This window comes from Lissotriton vulgaris, chromosome 5 (assembly GCF_964263255.1).
Source record: "Lissotriton vulgaris chromosome 5, aLisVul1.2, whole genome shotgun sequence".
NCBI classification, from domain to species: domain Eukaryota; kingdom Metazoa; phylum Chordata; class Amphibia; order Caudata; family Salamandridae; genus Lissotriton; species Lissotriton vulgaris.
Window position 1 is genome coordinate 1,940,207,813 of NC_141693.1, and position 13,924 is coordinate 1,940,221,736.

Sequence of the window (13,924 nt, forward strand, 5' to 3'; positions counted from 1 at the left end):
CTCATCTAGGCTCAGAGTCCGAAGGTTGAAATCTGAAGCCCAACACTGAATTTCAAACCTACTCTTTTCAGGAAACCCCATATTTAGTTCTCATGCTCGAGACGTTTCCTCTGAAGACTGAACATGGCACTCTGAGAGCTGGTGGATTGGATAAAAGGAAAGAATATAGGAGACATTTCTAAAGGTCCTATGACCAGCCATACTTCCATGATAGGGCTCATACCCCTAATTGGCTTGAAGGGCAACAACAGCTACCTCAACAGCCAAAGTGTCAGTCATAGGACAGAGGAGGTCAGCAGCCATCGGCCCAAGCTACAAAACCAACTAATGGTGGTAGGAAATTAGTTCTTTCTCCACTCCTCCATTTTCGACTCGATCAGGGGGAAGCATAACATCTTATCAGTAAGAGTAGAGTAAAATAACCACTGACATATTGGTTCTGAATATTGTAGAACATGGATACTGTCTCCGATTTGAATACCCTCCACTATCCATTCCACCAAAGAAGTCATCTCTTTATCATTGGGAAGAACAATAGCAAGAAATCTCCATCCTCTCACAAAAGCAGGCAGTGTAAAACTTGCCCACTACTCTCAAAGGAATTGGAAGTTTTTCCCGTTAATTTCTGGTGAAGAAGAAAGGACAGAAGAACGAGTACAGTCCCATTTTAGGTCTGAAAAAAACAAAATATGGATTTGTAAAGACAAGGTAGAATGTTGGTTCGTCATCAAATCTACCCTCAACCCCAACAGGGGGACTGGATATATTCTTCAGATCTGCAAGAGACCTATTATTACATCCTGATAGCCAAGAAACATAAGAATCCTTCCTTTTGGTCTCATATATTCACCACAGACTTTGTCCAAATGCATGGCGGTCATGGCAGCTCACAAACAGAAAAGTGAACATTTTAATCTAGCCATATCTAGGCAATTGGCTCAACAGGGCATCATCTTACCAACAAGCAGGATTACATTATCAAATGACTGTTTTGACCCTCAATCGCCTAGGACTACATGTGAATCACAAAAAATACATCTCTATGCCAGTTCACTCCCTACACTAGTAGGGTGCAGTCCAAGACACAGTGCATATAAGAGAGTTTCCTTCAGAGTAGAGAAGATTATCTATCCTTCAGAAATGTTGCTATTTGAAACTACAGTCCATCCAACGTGCAAGCCAAGTTTCCTCTCTGGTAGGATTAATGGCATCATCTATTTTTCTGGTCCCAAATGCACGTCTTCACATGAGGCTGCTACAATAATGTTTGGAAGATCAATGGGATCAACTCTCAGGAAGAAGGGAGGACAGAGTGATCCTAACCACTTATGTATAACAATCACTCAATTGTTGGTGTAGCTAAGAGAAACTTCTGAATGGAAAGAATTTCCATCAAGACATGGATTTAGACAAAAAGATGAGGCAATACAATTTATACGGGATGTTTCAACATCCAATAATGGTTCCTTCACTGGCTTCTTGTGTACGCAGAAAGATTCTTTATTTCATAAATCTCTTCAAAAGTAGGCACAGCCAACACTTTTCGCCCTAGAAAGGGCTTCTTCAGGGCAATGTATTAAGTAAGCACTATCCAAAAAGTCCAGGTGGGAAACGCCAGCATAACACTGTACTTGTACCGTTCCTTACTCACTCATGGAATTTTGCTAGTTCATCCAGTGTTTCACTATAGTACCCTTTGGTAAAAGAGTTAGAATATAGATCAAACAATGTTATTCTTATCGTATATGGCATTTCCGAGTCCGTAGTTTATTTCAAGCAAGTGTCGGGATAGTCCCATGTCCGGAGAGTCGTCATCCCTGGTGATGGATGCTTCCCTTTCAGGTTGGGTGCATACAAGGACCATCTTTAAATTCATTGTCTCCGAAGGAACAGTCCCATCACATCAACCAACTGCAGTTGAGAGCAGTTCCTTTAAGCCTGAAGGCTTTCCTCCCGTCATTCAGAACAAACGTTCTCCTTCTTTAAACAGACAATACAACGACCAGGCATTATCTGAACAAGCAGGGAGGAACAAGATCAAGTCCTTGGTCTATGGAGGCACAGACAATCTGGAAATGATTAATAATCAGAGATCTCAGTATTATAGCAGTCAATCTTCTGGATATCTAGAATACTTAAGAAGACACTCTCAGCAGAACCATTCAAGCGAATAAAGAATAAGGGCCTGATTTAGATCTTGGCAGTTAGGGTTCCGCCGTTGCTTCACCGCCCGCCTATTGGCGGTCTGCCCGCTGTATTTAGATGTCGGAGGGTCCATAGACGAAAGACCACCAGAGTCCCGCCAACTCTGCCAGGAATTTTCAGCAGCATAGACAGAAGTGGCTGTCTGCGGAAGTCCAGTCAAGATGACTGCAAAGCTAATGATGATGTGCCTTCCGTTGAGGCAACTGTGGTGGAAATATCTCCAACTTTGAATTGACAGAATTGAAGGAAATTAGGTAAAAACGTTCAATTTTTACTATTTTCTGCTTCCGGTTCCATCTTGGACCTCATTGTCCAGGTCCCTCCTTAGCTGTTCCAACTTTACCACAATCCCAAATGACTCGGTTGTTGACGGATCTAAGTTTAAATACTTTTACAATTGTCTTACCATGAATCGTGTGTAGACAATTGCTGTACCCTTGTGTATATCTGCATTGCTCTTACACGCATTTTTTTCATATGTGTAAAGCAGAATACACACCTGTATTGACACTTAAAAAAATATTGTGGTTGTGGTGCTTGGGGTTGCTGTCCTTGAGGTGCCTCTGGGTGTGCATTCAATAGTGTGTGTATGTTGTTTGTGTGACATGCAATCTGTAACAAAAAGGGGCATAACACATTGCACACAAACGCATTAGAAGCAAACACAACACATATGTGTATTGACACCAGTCTCCACTGCACCAGGGACTGACACATTCAGAACCGCTGTCAGGACAATGCTAGCAAAGCGGGGAGATGGAAATAGACTTGGCGCAAACACGCAGACCTGAAAGTGATGGAGTACTGCCAGCCAGCTGAGCAATCCGCCACATCAATGGACGGCGGTCAACCAGCACACATCTAAATACGGCGGGTGGAACTCCGTCGACTTTGCGGGGTACTTGAAAGTGCTGCCAAGGAGGGACGGCAGGAGTACCGCAAAGATCTAAATCAGGCCTTAAGTCTTAAATGACTCCATCCTTCACTTCATCTTTAGTGACTGAGGTTTCCCTCAAATAGATCTTTTCACAGATAGAGAAAGCACAAAATGTCCAAACTTCACATTGAGATTTTACCAACCAAGCATGTTGGGAATGCCCTGTGAATAGTCTGGTCAGGCAAAGCTTTTACGCCTGTCCTCCAATTCCCCTACTGCCAACAAACAGTGATCATCAATTTGTCTCATTTGAAGACTAGAATGATTTTCATTGCTTCATAGTGGCCCCCAACAGTGGTGGATCTCCTTCATCTTTCATTGCATTCACACAGGAGGCTGTCATGCAGATGGTACCTTCTTCAGAAGTTTGGAGGACAATTTCAAAACCACAGCCTTGGCAGCTTGACTTCTGAACCCATACAATATGGTCACCTGAAGTTCTCTCAGGAATGTTTTGAGAGAAGCCAAAAAGACTGTCCACTTGTACTTTCAATTCTTTCAAGTGAAAATATTTTCCGTCTGCTGAGCTCAGAACTATTGCAATTCTCTCACCTGCCAAGAAAGAGCAATTCTTCCATAACTGGATAAAGCAAAATGAAAATTTTCATCCATTAGAGTGCAGCTGCAGCAATCACCGCCGATAAAAAATGTCCTTCGCAAATGTCCTGTTTTAGAATGCCTATAGTTAAGGATTTCCTTGAGGGCATTAAAAAGATCTATCCTCCTCCCAGGAGACATCCTTCTCAATGGGAATTAAATATTTTCCGGTCTCCACTTATGAGTCCTCTCTTTGAGTCCATTCAGAAAGCTTCTCTTCAGCAACTATCCTGGTAGGCTTCCTGCTTGGCCTATCTTGCTGCACGGAGAGTTAGCTAAAATCAGTCCCATGAACCTTGCACAGTATTTCATAGTAAAAAGATAGTGGTGAGGACCCTTCCTAAATTCCTTCCTAAAGTAGTTTAAGATTTTATATCAACTAGACTATTGCCTTTACTATATTATTTCAAAATCTCTCTTCTGCAGGGAGATTTCTCCATACTCTCGATGTTAGGAGGATGTTGAAGTTGTATTTAGATAAGATAAAATCTTTGTGGAGTTTAAAGCAACTTTTTGTGAGCTATGATCCTTTATGAGCAGGATTTGTCACTCCAAAGCAATCCTTGTATAGGTGAATTATTTTCTGCATAATCCTTTTTTACCAGAAAGCCAACACAACCTTACCACGGTAACCTAAAAGCTATTCCACCAGAAGTAAATGCTTTACTTGGAAATATTCCAATTCCTGAGTTTTGCGTAGCTGCAACTTGGAGATTTGTTCACACTTTTCAAAGACACTGTTGTCTTCATTCGGATATGAGGCCAGAGGCCCAAGATGGGCCAGCATCTATAAGAAATCTGTTGGCATAGTTATAGTACTCCTTTATATCTCTTCCCTCTCTGATTTCTTTGAGGATGAGCTAGCTGATATATTCAGTACCTTTAATTATCAATGGAGATCCCCTAAAAAAGGAAGAATCATTTCTTACCCGCAATCCTAGTTCTCTCTTAGGGTAATCGCCATTGAAATCATAAGCATCCCTCCTCCCTCCCTGAGGGAAGAGATACAATAGGGATAACCGGGTATTCTTTTGTCAAAAAGAAATAGGTAAACGCTCATCTGCAAGGTATGATGGGACACTGGAGGTCAGGGTGCCCTTAAGGTGCAGTGTTCTATTCGCCTTGTTTAAGTGCTGCAATTTATACAGTTGTTTTGCCCAATCCTTCCCTATCATTTATTTTAAATGAAGTGAAAATAGTTTGTGAAGAGTGTTTCTAAAAGGCCACTTTTCATTATTGATAGTGAGTTTTAAAAGCATTTGCCTTTTTTCTTCCATTTTAAAGAACGTTAATGTGATTGGCAATATAGTCTGTTTTAAGGCAGCAAAGTTTACATTTTTGCCACGTGTGCTCCTGGCCATTCTGAAGTAAGGCAAAGATGCTGTAAAATTATCTGACTTTGAAAGAACTACTCTGCGGTCCCCCACCTGTGCTGGACTGTTCGGTGGTTATGATTTCAAAGGAGATTCCCCTGAGAGAGAACTAGGAATACAAGTAAGAAACCATCCCATCTCCACCAGCTCCATTACTAACACCAACACCCCCATTGCAACCGCCACCTTTACCACCACCGGTACCACCAGTATCATAGGCCAGCATATCGAGCATCATAGTCCAACACCATCATACATTCTTACAACCAATATTATAGGCCAACACTCGCATTTTTTATAGTAACAGCATAATTAGCCTATACTCCCGCCATCATATGCCTGCATGCCTGCTATCATTCACCCACACAACCAACGTCTTATGCCAACACAAACAAGCTGAAAAAAAGATAAATGTACACAGGTATTCGTTATTTACCACCAACTAATAGTTGGTGGTAAATAACGAATCCTTAAGGCCCTGTGGCATCTCAAATTACCGATTCAGTAAATTTATCGATTCAGTAATTTACCAATTCTGTAAATTTACCGAATTGGTAATTTTTAAGCCCCCTACATCTAAAACTCCAAATACCGGTCGGTAACGGCCGAAATCGTCCGTTACCGACCGGTATTTGGCCACCTACATCTTGCCCCTAGTTGGGTATGCCCATAGGTAACATCAGATAGCCACTCGGTAAGAGTGGGTACCTTCCTCCTGCCCCATTTAAGAGCTATCTGCCGCCGAGCGTATAATAATAGAAGGGCATGTAGCTTGCGTCTTTGGGGCAAGGTATCCTTCACCAGGCCAAGAAGACCAAAGAGTGGGGAGGCGGTATCAGTCCTCTCAACTATCTGATTTACTGCAGAGAAGATGTACTTCGAAAGTCTAGGGCAGTCCCATGCCATGTGTAAGAAGGATGCAGGTTCGAATCCGCATCTTCAACATCTCGCGTCTTCGCTCAACCGCATTCTACAAAGACTATTGGGGTTCTGTAGTACCGATGGAGAAATTTAAAGTGTATTAGGCGTAATTTATAATTCGGGGACAGTTCTAGCATCTGCCTACAGCAATAGTCCCATTGTTCTTCCAGTAGTGGGGGGTCTAACTCACTGTTCCACAACTGCAAGGATCTGGGATGTGTTACTGGGGCTTGACATTGCATAGTAGCATACAGGCGAGTTACCAATTTACGTGGGGAAGACCTAGCCAGTATATTGTCTAGATGCCTTTGATGTCTTTAAAGCCAATTTAATTTGAAAATAGATTGTGTTGTAACCTGCATAATTTGGTTGAATGTTCTATACAACATATTCTTGGGTTATAACCTACAATACCTCCCTGGTTTTGAATCAGTTACTCGCTTCACTCTCTGGTATTAAGGTAGGTAGTTGGTGCGCCCCCAGTTTGTCAGTTCACCGGCTCCGAGTGGATATGCCCATGGATGACCCAATTATTAGTGTTACTAACACCTGCCTATGTCACTTCACTTTCTCCAGACAGCTGCAATTAATGTGGCCATTAGGCTTATATCAATATCTTGTTTATTCAGATTTTAACCACTTCAGTGACGGGCTTTAGCCATTTTTTTATTTGATCCCTAACTCCTCTGTTTATAAAAGTTCTAATAATCCATTAAAGTTTGTATGTTAGTGCATTACCTGTCACTACATCTGTCTATCACTACATGGTATCCACTACATCACCTGTAATTTCTTGTCTTAGGAGGTTGAAGGGGGAATTCCTATGTGCCTCCCTTTTTTCAATATAGGATACTGTTAACCTATTTCAAATAGCTTACCTCGGAGGATGTTTAGAAGGTGACCTAAATGAGGGAAGTAGTGATAGGTAGATATAGAAGAGGCTATGTACCTCAGTTGAACGTAAGTCAATACATTAATATAATGATAATTGTCTTACCGTGTGAATGAACACGCTCATATACATGAACATTATGCAGATGCAGGCAGTGGGCATTGATTCTGAAGGTTGTTATCTCAGACTCTGTCAGTTTACCAGACCGAGCTGTAAAGAAAGCGGAAAATATTAAATTAAGCATCAATGTAAAAATAAAAGTACAATAAACATCCTAAGTGCTGATTGTGTTCGAGAGAGGGAAACATATGAATTTAGTTTTAAATCTTTTTATCAGTAAGCAACAAAATGAACTACAGGCAACAACCTTATAAAGGCTGATGCACCCTCAAACATCAGGTGGCCAATTAGGTAAAGGATACATTTAATATACCCAAGTATTTTACAGTAGAGCATTTTTTCTATAAGATTTGTAACATAAAGAATCTATGCGGCTCACTAATGTCCAATTCAAAAAGGTACAGAGGAGAAATAGCAGAAAAACAAACATTGCGCCACATACCAACTACCTTGAGTCTCTCGACCTCCCTAAATTATCAGACGCTGATAAACTACAATTAGGGTCCCCCATCAGTAAATCAGAGATATCAGTAGCCATCAAAACTCTGAAAAGCAACAAAGCCCCCGGTCCGGATGGCTTTTCTGCATCTTTTTATAAAGCCTTTGAAAACCAACTTACCCCTACATTCCAAACTGTTTTTAATTCTACCGCGTCCAGTCGGAGTATCTCGCCCTCAATGAGTGAGGCTACTATAATTGTAATCCCTAAAGAAGGGAAAGACCCTCTCCAAATTAAAAACTACCGCCCCATCTCTTTAATAAATCTTGAATGCAAGATATATGCCAAGATCTTAGCAAATAGATTAAACGCTATTCTCCCAAATCTGATAAGCCCATCGCAAGTTGGCTTCCTGAAACACAGGATGTCGAACGACAATACCAGACTCCTGTGTCATATACTAGAGAAAGCCAAAACCTGCCAATCTCCAATGGTCGCAATCACCCTGGACGCTGAAAAGGCCTTCGATAAGGTTTCCTGGTCCTTTCTTCAGCAATGTATGCGCTCATTCAACCTCGGTCACTCTTTCATCACCATGGTGATGGCCCTATACTCATCCCCCTCAGCTCGGATAGCAATCAACGGCACACTCTCCAACCCATTTCGCCTCTACCACGGTACTAGACAAGGTTGCCCGCTCTCACCGGCACTCTTCCTCCTGGCCCTTGAACCCCTTCTAACTGACATCAAACGGAATGCAGACATCAAGGGAGTCTCCTTCGGAGACACTCAGATAAAATTAGCAGCATATGCTGACGATATATCGATTGCTACAGAAAACCCGTCCAAATCAATTGAAGGACTCATGACCTCAATCAGCAAATGCTCGGTGCTATCTGGGTATAAGTTAAACAAGGACAAATCCGAAGTCAAACCACTAAATGTCCTCACCACCAAAGAAGTCTTTGGTGACTCGGGCCTGGCTTGGCAAACAGACGTTATAAAATACCTAGGGATAGAATTCACCGATAAACTACTGAGCACACTCAAACATAATGAGACATCCACACTAACAAAAATTAAAAGAATCCTTGATGGCTGGTCACCACGGTTTATCACATGGTGGGGCCGGGTGGAAACTGTAAAAATGATGATATCACCACTAATCAACTACCTGAGCACAATGCTACCCCTTTCCTTCTCCAAAGAATTCCTTTCCAAGCTTGACAAACTGATTTCCTCCTTCCTTTGGCAAGTACATGAATGTTTCCGCCAATGTGCGGGACACTGGAAAACATATATCATATATGTGAAAACCATATATGTGGCTCTACATATCTGATACCTACGGGTCTAGTTAGCGCTATATAAAACTTTTAAAATAAAATAAAATAAATATATAAACACATAGAATGCAGCCCTCTCTGGACATGCTGAACAATGCTGCAATAGAAGTCTTTGCACATAAATACATTCCAATAAAGCAGGGAGAAAGAAAGCCTTTGAGATTTACTTTATTATACAGCAGAAAAGGTAATCCTGCAAGGAAAGTGAAAGCATTGCCAGCACATAGGCTTTATTGTAGAGGAAACAACAGTGTAGAAAGCTGATAAACAATAACAATAAACTGGCACGGTGCCTTTTGTCAGGATTTGCGTAATGGCGCCTACAGAACTACAACTCCCACAAGCTAGGTGTGGAACAGAGTCTATATATTTGTGTTGTCCACTAGATGGCGCTGTAATTGATTACTCTTTGGAACCTGAGAGGAGAGTGTGGTCGTGTTCCCTGTTTTAGGGAGCCTTATCCAGGATCAAAGATTGGAAGCCTGAATGTTTGCTGGAGTTTCTGAACGGCGAGAACATCACGTACGCCAAAAGGATTAGGGAAGGCTTTCCCTACGTGTTATTTCCTAACGCGAGCGGCTGCCGTGAGGAGGAAGCCGTGTTTGTGTAACGACTGCCAAAAGAAGGTGTTCCTGTGTTCTTAGGAGATTTCCCGTTCGCGAGCGGCTGCCGCGAGGGAAAATCCCCAGTGTTTGGTGTCCGATGCGAGGGGCGCATCATTTCGAACTTGTTGTTGCCAGAAAGCTTGTCAGCTACACGAAGTAAGACTGTGTCTTGGTCTTTATCGAGAGCGGCTGCCGCGAGGAGGAAGCAGCTGATACTGTGGCAAATCTGGGTTGCTGGAAAACGAGAAAGCTCGCGCAACCACAATTTATGAACTACATAAAACTTAAGAAAGGGAAGCCGGTAAGCCTCGGATGAGGACTTATTTTTTCATGTCTATATTTGTTAGTGTTCCATTATTAGTTGGGCCCAGCTAGGAATACTATTTCGAAAACTATTATTTTTGCTCTTGGATGAACTGGAACTGTATACAAAAACACTATTACGAACTCCTGATCTTCAGTGTTTGGAACTGAGGTTTTGGCGATATCCCAAACTATATCCACTGGGTTACTGGAGAGAACTGTTATATATTCAAGGGAAGCATTATAAGGGTACGTGTGGTGAATGAGTGGCCTTTTGAATGCTTTGATGAAGGTTGTTGAACAATTAGTAATCCATGGTTTTCTTACAGGTAGCACTCTGGTATAGAGAAGTATCTATGGTTTAGAGGAAAGAGGTCCCCTCCTGATTTAATTGGTATGTATCGTTCCATTAGCGAGACTTGAATGAGAGTAGTCAGAATTGATGTGATAATCTTTTTGTTCTTGTCATTTCAGCTATCCCATCCGTTCCAGACCCCATCCTTACCTTCCCTGATTTATCCCTCGCTTGATTACCTTTACGCTCTGTGTTATTTGTACAGTCAGAGTGTGGGGAAATCAGGAGGTGGACCCCTTTCAACATCACCCTGATCCTGAGGTTTTCCAGAATCGTGACAGAATCAATTACCCAAGAAAATATTGAACCTCCCGGTCAGGGTGTGCTGAAAGATGACCACACTTGAAGAAGTGATGCAGGCATTAGTTCTTGTTCAGCAGGAGTTGGTTAATTCTCGGGCAGAAGCTACTGCTCTTAAAGAAAGGTTTGATAGACAGGCTAGAAACCCTTTTTATGCTTCTGCAGATGTACCCCAAATACAGGTTACTGTGCCCCCACCGATACCATTGGCTAGTCCGGAGAGATATGCAGGGGATCCTCTTAAGATACAGACATTTTTGACGCAGATTACCTTGCATTTTTCATGTAGGCCAGCTTCCTTCCCTACCAATCATTCCAGGGTAGCTTTTGCTATATCTTATATGACGGGAGAGGCCGCGGACTGGGCTGTCCCTTTAGTGCGCAAAGACGATCCTTTGTTGACGGATTGGAATGCTTTCCGAAGGGAGTTTGAGAGGGTATTTGATAGACGGGCCACCACCCTTAGTGCAGATCGTGATTTATTGGGGTTGCGTCAAGGGAGAAAGGATTTAATAACTTATATGACAACCTTCAATAGATTGGTGGGGGAAACAGCATGGCCCGAAGAGAAAAGAATGGCACTATACTATCAAGGGTTGAATGAAGACATGAAAGACATTCTGGCACAGATTGATCCCCAGCCCACGAGTTGTTTAGCATTGATCAATCTGACGTTGCGTTTGGATCACCGTCTTTCTGAGAGGGGAGGTGAGCGGAAAAGAGGTGGTCGATCATGGAGTGGGTTTGAGGTGGAGAGTGGTAACCATAAGAAAGATTCAGGTCCTGAGGCTATGGAGATAGGGGCTGTTCGTCCACCATTGACCAAGGCCGAAAGAGAGAACAGACGTGCCCTAGGTTTGTGCATGTATTGCGGCAAAAAAGGGCACTATGTGCGAGAATGTCCTGCAAAACCCCAAAAAAGGGGGTTGTTTTTTCCTGCCAAAAAACTGGTGGCAGTAGTGGCGGAAAACACTTATGCTTTACAGGAGGCAGACGAGGGGGCTGAGAGTATGTCTACACCCCCAAAGGAATGGAGAATACCGTCCTTGGGAGTAGTGGATAGAATGGAAGCAGTGTCTCATGTAATTTTGCCCATGTATCTAGGGGTAGGACAGCAAAAAGTGTCTGTGAACACTATGGTGGATTCTGGGGCTACGGGGAACTTTATAGATTATGGTTTGGTGCAGAAGCTAGGCTTAAAGAAGGTTCCCACTCACCTACCTGAGCTGGTGTTGGCGGTGGATGGCACCCCACTTAAATCAGGCCCCATTGGAGAACATACAGAAGTGTTAGAACTGACTCTTGGTGGACAGCCCTGGGATCATGTGGAATACATTGTGCTGAATATGATTGAGGCACCACAATATGAAATCATTCTAGGGATGCCGTGGTTGTGGAAACACAATCCTTTGATGGATTGGAAGCGAAAAACTATCCAGTTCATTTCGGAGTTTTGTGTATCCGAATGTTTGCAGGAGAATGGGGGGTCACATGCTCTATGCTTAGCCCAGGGTTATCAGGTGGCCACTGCAGCCGAGAAAGAGGTGGTTTTGCCAGTAGAATATCATCAGTATCGAGCAGTGTTCAGCAAGGTGGAGGCTGAAAAGCTTCCACCTCATCGCGACTATGATTGTCGAATAGATTTGGTGGAAGGTTCCAAGATTCCTACTTGTAGGGTCTATGCGTTGTCTGATTCTGAGACGAGATATTTAAAGGAGTATTTAGAACATCTGTGCTCGTTGGGGTTCATAAGACCATCACGTTCCCCAGCGGCATCGCCTCTTTTCTTTATCTCTAAAGCTAACGGTGAGCTGCGCGCTTGCATCGATTTTCAAAAATTGAATAAGATCACGATTAAAAATCGTTATCCTCTCCCACTCATCCCCGTCCTGTTAGACCAGGTGAAGGAGGCCAACATATACACCCGGTTGGACCTACGAGGGGCGTACCACCTGGTACGGATTCAGGCCGGAGATGAGTGGAAGACGGCGTTCAAAACGCGCTTTGGGTTATTTGAATATTTGGTGATGCCGTTCGGGCTTTGCAACGCCCCTGCGGCGTTTCAGTTCTTCCTTAATGACATCATGAAAGAATACATTGATCGTTTTGTTGTCATCTATATTGATGACATCCTGATTTATTCAGATGATCCATCTCAGCATGTCAGTCAGGTCATATTGATCCTCCAGAAACTACAGGAACACTGCTTATACTGTAAACTCAGTAAGTGTGAGTTTGGAGTGACTGAAGTGGAGTTCTTGGGTGTGATCTTGAATCCTCAGGGGTTTAGGATGGCGGAGAGAAAAGTGAAGGCAGTGCAAGAATGGCCTGTTCCTAGGAATGTGAAGGATGTACAATGCTTCCTAGGGTTCTCCAATTATTATCAGAGATTCATTGCTCATTTTTCACAACTAGCCTCTCCAGTAACCCGGTTGTTAAGAAAGGGTGTTACCTTCTGCTGGACCTCGGAAGCAGGAGAGGCCTTCGAGCAGCTGAAAAAGGCCTTCTGTTCTGCCCCTATTTTGAGACATCCACAATCTGATGTTCCATTCATAGTAGAAGCTGATGCTACGGACATAGCTATTGGAGCAGTTTTGTCGCAAAGAGATAAATCCACCGGTCAGCTGCACCCTGTTGCCTTTTTGTCCAAAAAACTGAATCCTGCAGAGGTGAACTATACAGTGGCAGAAAAAGAACTGCTGGCCGTAAAGAGGGCTTTTGAGGAGTGGAGGCCTTACTTGTGGGGGGGTCAACATCCGGTTACCGTGTTCTCTGATCACAGAAATCTGCAATTTATGAAAACTGCTAGGCACCTTTCGCAACGTCAAATGCGTTGGATGTTATTCTTCGCAGAGTATGATTTTACTATTACCTTTCGTCCTGGGGCCGATAATCGAAAGGCAGACTCTTTGTCCCGGCAATCGGATCCCGGAGCATCATCAAAGGGAGAACAGTTGTCGATTCTGCCTCCAGAGAGAGTGGTGTGCGCCACTACTGTTGAGATGTTTCTGGAAGCTGTCCGTAAACAACGTCCCGCATCACAATGGCAGATTTGGGCGGGTAAAGAAAAACAACGTACTCTGAAACATGGACTACCAATGCGGAATAATGCCTTGTTTCTTCCCACGCATGAATTGCGTCTGATGGCCTTTAATTGGTGTCATAACGCCATGGTGGCAGGTCATCCGGGACATACAAAAACCCTACAGGCGCTACAAAGACAGTTCTGGTGGGAAGGAATGATGACCGATGTAAAATCTTGGATTGGGCAGTGTGAGATCTGTGCAAGAGCTAAGAGTGAACAAACCAGGAGTAAGGGGTTGTTGATGCCTCTTCCTACCCCCTCTAGACCTTGGCAAGTGATAAGCATGGATTTCGTGCTGGGACTACCGCTGGATAGGGGTTGCGATGCCATTCTGGTAGTGGTGGATAGCCTGACCAAAATGGGACATTTTATTCCATGTCGTAATCTCCCTACAGCTGTTCAAACAGCGCAGTTGTTGTTGACTGAAGTGGTACGGTTGCATGGAA

The 13,924-nt window shown here is 43.2% G+C and overlaps 1 protein-coding gene across 1 annotated transcript in view; it reads right to left on the bottom strand.

Annotated features, from left to right (window-relative positions):
• The window catches only part of LOC147717812 (uncharacterized), a 363,057-nt gene that overhangs the window by 70,789 nt on the left and 278,344 nt on the right, over positions 1-13,924 (bottom strand). The window contains exon 15 of the mRNA XM_086924599.1: positions 7,031-7,135. Coding sequence (XP_086780725.1) covers positions 7,031-7,135 — 105 coding nt within the window. The remainder of the gene's footprint in view (positions 1-7,030; positions 7,136-13,924) is intronic.